The 9,154-nt window shown below is 42.5% G+C and overlaps 1 protein-coding gene across 2 annotated transcripts; it reads right to left on the minus strand.

The window, feature by feature from the left end:
* Positions 1-4,104: 4,104 nt before the first annotated feature.
* LOC114152622 (oligodendrocyte-myelin glycoprotein-like) lies at positions 4,105-6,929 on the minus strand. Of its 2 annotated transcripts, none has more exons than XM_028030558.1 (2): positions 6,056-6,929; positions 4,105-5,566 (listed from the first exon to the last, which is right to left on the minus strand). In XM_028030558.1, the coding sequence occupies exons 1-2, from the start codon at positions 6,061-6,063 to the stop codon at positions 4,195-4,197; spliced, it is 1,380 nt and encodes a 459-aa protein (XP_027886359.1). In that variant the 5' UTR covers positions 6,064-6,929; the 3' UTR covers positions 4,105-4,194. The 2 variants fall into 2 exon arrangements, with proteins under 2 accessions (XP_027886359.1, XP_027886358.1); XM_028030557.1 differs by having other exon boundaries at positions 4,105-5,569.
* Positions 6,930-9,154: the final 2,225 nt, after the last annotated feature.

Below are 9,154 nucleotides of genomic sequence, written 5' to 3' on the forward strand. Positions count from 1 at the left end.
TATATACAACTTTTGAGGGAGGCACCAGAGTCCTTCACTGTGACATATGATAATGTTCTTTTGGTGATGGTAAAGAAATGGCCAGATTTTATTTTGTTTTGTTTCAAATTCTCTCCTGTTATCTAGCTGCTGTAACTGTGCCATCTGTATATTGATCATGGTTTACTTATTGCACTCTTCTCCTTTGTGCAATGAGATCCTAGTGACCCCTTGTAAAAGGATGCAAATGGTCGAATGTAAGGAAAATGCTGTTTGACCAGACAAAGATCCTTTTAGGTTGAAGTGATTGACAATACATTGACTGCAGGCATGAAATCCTGAAGAAAAAGAATATCCTGTTTAGGTGAGTTATTTTAATCTCTAACAATGCATCATGTTTTTGCTTTTTTTTTTTTTTTACACAATATATGTCAAATTATATGTAGAAAAGGCTTAAAAAATAATCACTCTTATTGTTTGACATTGCAAATAAATGACATTTTAAATGTGCTGCAGATACTCTGAAGAGCCTCTGGAGCTGCTGAGTCAAAAGCAAAAAAATGACTTCAAGTTAGATCTCTTCTCTCAGACGTCCTTTATTGCGCATTTTAAAAGTCTTGCAGTGTCAAAAAAGAAAAAAAAAAGAAAACCACACTATTTAGTCAGCAGTTATGGACAAAATCCAACAACAATCAGAGAGCTTTGATTGCTTTAAGCGTAAGTTTTATTAGAGATTTCAGAACCTTGAAGAAGTTACCAAAACAAACTTCTAAATTCTCTGGCACCGGTTCTTCTTTAGTTTATCAAATGCAGCCCGCTGTATGGTGGTGCATGCCTTATTATTTTGGCAACTTATGCGTCTTTATGCAAATAACACTAAATTGTAAAAAAAAAAAAAAAAAGAAAAGAAAAAAGCTGCAGAGTGGTGCATCACAGCTGTTTAATGCAATCAGGAGGATTTGAATATCTTAGCATTCTACAGGAAAAGAAGAAAAAAAAAATAATAAACTCTACGCTTTAATGCTCTGCAGTAAAACACTGGGAAGTTTGCATTCCCCAAACGTTCAGTCGCCATGCAGATGATTTTCACTAGCGTCAGTGAATCATGAAGGACACTTAAGTCTAAGATGTGATCAAAATACACAAGAGGCGCTCTGCACTCGCTGTTCATTAGATATATTGTCCATTTGTTTACCCTCTGTTCGACAGAGTCTCTGTTGCTTCCTGTTAAGCTCGTGTCGTTACAAATGTATACATCCTGTCCAGGGAGATGTTGGCTCCTGCACAGAAAGCTCAAAATGAGTTAGCAGAATCACATGAAACAGGGATTGGGGACGTCCGCACAAATTTCTTTCTAATTAAAAGAGAACACTGCATTTGTTAAAAAGCTAAGAAAAAAATGTGGGTTTCAGAAAGCAAAATAAAACTTGCAATTAAAAATAAAATAAGTGAGAAAATTTAAAATTACAATGAACATCTATTGTGGACCGCAGGTGTAACAAAAAAGCTTCTCAGGCAGCAGTTGGCAGAAAGTCAAAGAAGGATTCAGCTCCGCAACAAGCTGTTTGCTGAATGTATAGTGCCATCATGTGCTTATCTTCATTCATTACATTCATTGTTGTTGTGTTTTTCCTCACAAATGTTCAAGAAGAGTCTTTTAAAAGAAGCAGCATTACAAATATTGCGCCATTTTTTATTTTAATTAAAAAAATGCTTTTATGTCAATGGCGTAAAAGCTGAAGAGTGTCAAGAGAAGATGCTGCTTAAAATGTGGAAGAAAAGAGCATTTGAGAGAAGGCCCGTCTTTTGGAAGAAAAAAAACAATGAACGGGGAGGGATCATCAGAGGAGATCAGGGCTTTATCTGTGTGAAACCGCAAAGACCGAGAAGCATTCATTACAAACAGAGCTAATGAGGCTGAAAAGCTGATGCAGATTGGCCGCGAACTCTCGGCCCTCTCACATTAATTTTCTGGTGATACTCTGCTTGGGTTCAAAAACACTTCCATCATTAAAGTTACTCCAGACACAAACAACAATAACAAAAAAAACAACACCTCCAAACTATTACAAGTTTCATGGACCCCACATTGACTTTCAGAGATTTGTGGACGATTATCTGCATTGTAAATTACCTGTTGAAAAAATTACAGCGATTTTTAAGATAGTTCCTAAATGAGACTCTGAGAGCGAATGATGGGATGTGACTGTCAGCCTCTCGTTAGCGAATCATTTCAAACACAACATCGGTGGCGTCATAAGGATGGTACGTTGCTGAAAAGGCACAGTTCCTGTTGGCAAGACATGCTTTGGATCAGTAAATGTGACCTCATGCAGTGCCCTGTATAATTATTCACACATCTTTAAATGGTTCACATTTTCTCGCTTTCTAATGTTGATGTTGTTTTCGAGACAGAAGTTCTTTATTTTTGTGAAGAGGAAGGAAAAATACCAGATTTTAACAGTGAACACATGCAAATCTAGTCAGGTTTTTGCTAAAGACCATGCAGCCTTCCTCCTCTCTACCTTTCAGCCATGTAAAGTCCTAATGAAATACTGTGAAGTTTTTCAGTTGCAACATAGCAGATAAGAGTTTTATAAGCCGCTGCACCTTGATGTTTGTTTGAATCATTGTGTCAGTTTCCAAAATAATGCCACACACACATTGTAGTTCCATTAAGGATGGTGTCAAATGTTGAGTCAAAAACATAAAGAGACAAACACCCCATTTTCACATTTTTTAAAAATCCATTTTGCTGGCATTAGTGTGAACCTTATGTAATCCAAAAAAGTGGTTAAAGACATAGTTTCTATTTTCTTTTCTTTCTTTCTTTTTACCATCTAAATTTTGTCTGGAAACATGGCTTCTGTGGGTGCAACAACTGTTCCAGTATCATCTCTCTTGTGCTTTATTATTATTATTATTATAATTAGGCCTGTCGCGATAAACGATAAATCAATTAATCATACAATAAATTAAAACGATCAACGTCATTTTAATTATCGGCATTATTGTCTCTTCCGGCCTTTTTCTCTTTCAGTTAATGACACCGAATGAAAAAAGGTTCAACTCCGGTGCTCTCCACTGACTCCTCCCTTCCTCATTTCCTTAGTGTAAAGCCCAGTGCGCACGACATGATCTTAGAGCTGTTGGCCGATTGTCTGCCCACTTTCAAAACCTGACAAACCACACATTAGCGTTCGGTCCTGCCATGTGGTGTCCAACAATGGGCACAAAATAAAGGCTACAAGTCCAGTGAACTAATTGTAAAACCAGGCATTAATCAATGCTTTACTACAATCTACCTGCAATGCATGTGGCTAGTGTCAGCGTAAAGTCCTAACTGAATGAAAATCATTATAACCTATTTATGTCACGTTAACGAAGAACAGCTGAAAAGTTACCGGGTTTATCAACTGCGGTAGCAATTTCGTTTCCAACTCCTCCTCTTGTCATTTCTATATTCTTTGCATGTTGAATAAACTTCGGGTTGCGCCGTGTCAGCTGTTTGGGATTCCCCTCCGTAATTTCCCCTCAGAAAGCGCGGAGGGGAAGCCACGCTTTCTGATTGGCTACCTGTCACATTCAACAGGCGGCGTTAAAGCTCCCAGTCGGGGAAAACCCCTGATTTAGATCGGAGCGACCACGATGATCTACCGTAACACACCACACAATCTTAGAAAGACCAACGTTTTAAGATAGTTGTAAGGGGAAAAATAGGAGCAAAAAATCGTGTAGTGTGAACTATTGCATCAGGTAGTCGATGTGCCCATCTTCTCTATTTAAATCTAATTATTACTGAAGGGCAACATAATATACAGACTTCATAATCTGAACTCTTTTGGTTGAATGCAGTATTTATTTCCACTTTGGCTTTATGTTGTTTAGTTTTTTTTCAAGTGCGTTTTTTGTTGATGGAGACTGAGAATCCATTTTATTTTTGTTTTTGGTTGTTTTGTTTATTTTGTTTATCAGTTCCAGTGTTAAGTGTTCTTTTGAAAATAAAGTGTATCTATCTTTGGCAGGAAATCATATGCATTATTACGTCATTTCCATTAAATCAGTGTAAAAAGGTCTTCAAACAATATTATCGTTTATCGCAATACTTTTTGAGACAATTAATCGTTCAGCAAAATTTGCTATCTTGACAGGCCTAATTATAATTTTTTTTTTGGTTTAAATTCACATTTTGTGGCAAACTCTTCACACCATCCGTCAGATGACTTGAGGCAAAACGAGAGGGAAAAGCCACAAGTTGTGAAGGAAACCAAACCAGGAGAAGGTTGGGCTGCTGTTTCTGATGCCTCCGGAAGGCAACTGATTCTGTCTCCTGACGCTTCTGGTGCGGAGAGTGGCTGTCCTCTTTGTTTGGGTGGAGGAGGCCTCTGTTATAAAGAATCGATCGGTGGCCAGCTCCACGCCGTTTCCTTTAGATGTGTCGGTAATGAGACTTTTGTCAGAGAAATGGGATGCGTCTGCGGTGTGGAGCGGAGCTGAGGAGGAAGCTTCCTTTGTGCCTGAGATGAGATGATCTATGTCCTCTCGGCTGCCGGTTCTAGCCAGGTGATTAATCGTAAAGGTGGAAATGCTGGTGGCTGTTTCTGTGAAGACATCGTGCCCTGTGTTTAGAGACTCTCTGCGAGTTTGGGGTGTGCTTTGCTGAGTGGAGACGGGCCAGTACCACCACGTGACGCTGTCTTCAGGCGACACCGAGCTCAGATCTGAGGCACCGACTGTCAGAGAAGGCAGAACAAAGGAGCCAAAGTGCAAACCTCCAGTCCTACTGGAGTGCGTCGCTCCACACACAGGCTGGGTGTAGCAGGGGCAGCCGAGGACAAGCGCCGAGGTGCTCTGAGTCCAAGACAGCAAGTAGTCGACCTCATGAAGGTGGCAAGCCCAAGGGTTGCTACCCAGAGTGACGACTCTAAGTGAAACCATCTTGTCCAAAACTCCAAAGGGAAGTGAGGAGAAGCGGTTAGAGTGCAGGTAGAAGTGGGTTAACTTTGGGAGTCGGTCAAGAGAGCCTGGCAGCACCTTCAGAAGCATGTTGTGGGACAGATCAACGGTCTCCAGGTGCGCAGGCAGGTTGGTGGGCAAAGTATAGAAGTGATTATTGCTGAGGTTGAGCATCTGCAGCTCAGGCATTGTGTTGTTGATGAAGACGGCCCTCTCTACCTTGTTGCCCGAGAGGTCGAGGGTCTTCAGGTTCCAGTGGTAGACCGTGTCGTTCTTGTCCAGCAGCTGGATGCGGTTGGACGAGGCGTGGAGCTCCCAGAGGGAGCGAGGCAGACCTCTGGGAAGGCGGCTCAGCCTGTTGTGGGAGAAATCCAGGACGCGGAGGTGGGTGTACGAGGCGAGCCTGTCGTCCAGATGGACGAGCCGGTTGTGGGACAGGTTGAGGGAGAGGATGTTGTGCTGCAAGCCGTCGGGGAGCTCTCTCAGACTCCTCCGGAAACAGTCCACCTCTCTGTGGCTGCGGCTGCAGGAGCACACGGAGGGGCACACGGCCAGGACGCGGAGCCCGAGCCACAGCACGAGCACCAGCTCCAGGAGGGCCTCATTAAGAAACGACTTCAACATTACGGGCCTGCTGGGGGTTAGAAAAAAAAGGAAAGAAAAAATGAGAGAAATGTCGCCGTATAAGAAAGCCAAATGAGCAAAAACACACTGAACTACCTCTCATGTATGCAGCATAGTGCCTGCATTGTGCCCTTTTTTTTTTATACAAGCGAATAACACCAGACCTGAACTGTAGAGAGGATTTTTCAACTACATTGAAGAATACCATCCATCAGAAAGGAGGACAAATCCCTGCAGTCATTTTCCCTGGCATCAGTTTGTGTTCACTCATCAGTGGTTGTCAGTGGAGTCAGTCCCATGCTCTCAGAGGAGGAAAACTAGTCCAATAGATGGGTTTTGGTAACGACTCCACAGAGGACTCATGCATGAGCTGGTCCAAAGGCAGGCAAAGACACAGCCGACAAGATACTGCAGTGTTTTTTCTTTTTCTTTCTCTCGCCCAGGGTGTGGCTAAATGTGTGTGAAAGAAGAACCTTCAAATATGTTTAGAACTCACCTCCTCATCTTATCATTCCAGTCACTTTTTCTCTGCTCCTTTTTGCCGCTCAGCACCTCTTCTCTCTCCTCTCTGCTGCTTTCAAGCTCGGGACCAGCTGGTGCTCTGCTGAAGGTGAATTTTTCCCCCTACCCCCCACCTTCTCTCCTCTGTGTGTCTATCTTAGTATTTGACCCCTTCTCACTTGTCCAGTGCAAGTGTTCTGCCCTAAACTCGCGTGCAGTTCAGTCCCTCTTCTCCTCCCTGTGCAAGCTGAGAGTTTACTACTGCATCTTATGGATCTTTTGGGTTGGCTCGATCAGGCACTGCAGGCTCTGGATTTACTGTGTGCAGTGGAAGTGAGAGGGGAGGGGTGGCGTGTTAGCAGGGGGAAGTATTGGGAAGGAGAAATGGAGCACATAATGGAGGGGCTCTCTGCATACACGGATCCCCTCTAGGGAAACTCCTTAGTCCCTTTTAAATCTCTCGGCTTTAAAGATCCACTCCTGTGTTCCAAAGAACAACTACTGCTCAGTTTGGTTTAACTGGCTGTTTGTACTTAAAATAAAGACTGTTATCAGTTATCTGCTCAATATAAATCATCCCTCTCTAAAGAACCCCCTGTACAAGTCGATGAAGTGCTGTAATTGGCTGTAAATGTAGAGGCTGCCACAAAAAGCCTCAAGATTTATTACAGAGGACTCTCCTCCTCTGCAGCATCCCACCTGTCATCAGCAATACAGCCAACTCTCCATCTTGCACTGCATTGCTGCACTTCCAACACATTCTCACTCCCGGTTGCACCAGGTTCGGCTACAACGCCTTGCGAAAGTTTTTACACCCTTTTAACTTTTTTTTTTTTTTAGTAGTAGTTTTTTTTGTTTGACATTTTCTCATTTTCCAGTCAAACCTCTGTGTGTTTTGGTGTGATTTTATGTGACTGGGCGTAATTATGAAGTGGGAGGAAAACAAAATGGATATTCAGTCTTTACAGAAACAAAATCAGAAAGTGTTCAGGCAACTTGAATAAACAATTTGAAACTGGAAGGTTTTTTGCTTGGACGATGTCTGTATCTAAAAAATGAACGCCGTGCTCGTTATTCTGTCACACTAGCTCAAGGTTGGTCACACTGGATGTAGAGTGCCTGTAAAGAGCAATTTGGAGTTTTTCCACAGCTTCTCATTCAGCTATACACCTAGGCTTTGACTAGGCCATTCTATCATTTCGATATACTTTGACCTAGTCCATTCCCTTGCATCTTTGACTTTGTTTTCAGGGTTGATGCCCTGTTAAAAGTTGACCCTTCGCCGGCCTCGAGTGTTTCCCAGGGTGCTGATTTCCTTAATTTTGGGAAATCTGCGAAGACTTACATAAGAAATCCATCTTATTTACATCTCCAAAGGTCTGGAAATCGGCCACCGTCTCCAGTGGAGCAAATGGAGACAGTGGCAGACTGATGTACGCAGTTAGCAATAGTTATTCAACTTTTGCCAACTTAATGATTTCATTGCGATATTTGGTGACTTTTCAGACAGAAGAAACTCAAACTTGGAATCCCAATTGGTGCACATGTACCTAAAAGTACTTTGCCACATTTTGCTCCATCCAAACTCAGAGCAATTTCATTCCCACTGAAGAAAAGAACCTCCACAGTGTGATGCTACCACTACTACTATAAAGCTCAATGTGCGTAAGACCATTTAAAGCTATTTAAATCAAGCTCGCATCTAAAATGATGGAGTAATTTTAATTATTATATCATGGAAAGCAAATGCATTGCGGTCTGTGGGTCTAGCGTGACAAAAAGGAAAAAAACTCAAAGGGCTATTTCAACTGTCTCAAAATAGCGAGGAGGCTGAATCCACACAACCTCATTAATCGAGAAGCGGAAGTCTTATTTTATTATATTTGTGTGCACGCGCGCGCGTGTTAAACCACAGCCAGGCTAAATAAAGCGCCCATTTGCAACACTCTCACTACTTCCTCTGTGCTTCCAGTCAACCCGCCTCACCTCCCACCTGCCTCAACTCTTCCAGTAGTTGCTCCACTAAGATTGAAACTCGTGTATCCGGTCACTGCTCCTTCCTGCAGGCCTCAAAGTCAAACTCCCCGTGCCACAGCCTGCGCGCGACGTCGTCAGTGTGAAGCTGTGTTGCCAAATAGCAATTCGGATCCTCCAGAAAAAGAAGACGACTCCTCCCGAGGAAAAATTAATTTCCCATTGGCTCGTCGATACGAGCTACATCCGCATCCGAGCCGTTGACTTGCACAGAGCAAAACCATAAAAGCGAGCAGCTTTTATGGCTTTGGGTTATTTAGCAATTTAAGAGGTTTTACTCAAAGGTGCAAATCCAACTATGATGTCACAAGTAAATAGATGAACAAAATATCTGCACATGACAGCTAAGAAAAGGCTCATATTTGTGTTTTGAAAGGTCTCTTTTTGTTTGGCTGCGTCAGCTCTCGTTGAAATGAAAAGAGGCTGTGTGGCGGAGCCTAAAAGGAGCTCATTCTCCGCTTGCTAATCAAGCTCGTCTCCTATTCACTCTTCTTTTTTTTGCGCTCTCTTTTTCTCACAAGTCTAGTGTGCCTTCCCTGAAGTATTCAGAATAACAACCAGTGAACTTCTCCGCATTTTGCCACGATACAATCGCGCACTTTCATGCGGGTGAAGAAGCACGGATGGCTGTCATTTTCTAAATCCTAAAATGCGTGGCAGGCATTTTCTTTTTTATTCAACCTCCATTCACTCGATGCTTTACGCAGCCACCTTTCATTGTAACCGCAAGCTGCAAGTATTTTTTTGGCGTACTCCTCTATCAGCTAGACAAAAATGGCAGACTTCTTATTTTCTCGTTTGGATTTAGGTTTGGACTTTGACTAGGCCATTTTAGCACATTAGTGTGGGTGGACTGAAATCATCCATTGTAAGCCATTGTAAGATGGATGGAGCCATCCATCTTCCTATCAACTAACCAGCTTCTTTATCTCTGCTGAAGAGCAGCATTCCCACAGGATCTGCTCTTGCTACCTAGTTTTGTAAGAAACAGAATTTTGTGAAATGTGCAACTGAAAACTGAGCTGTGGATCTCTGCAGCTCCTCCAGTTACCATGGGCCT

This window comes from Xiphophorus couchianus, chromosome 11 (assembly GCF_001444195.1).
Source record: "Xiphophorus couchianus chromosome 11, X_couchianus-1.0, whole genome shotgun sequence".
Taxonomy (NCBI): Eukaryota; Metazoa; Chordata; class Actinopteri; order Cyprinodontiformes; family Poeciliidae; genus Xiphophorus; species Xiphophorus couchianus.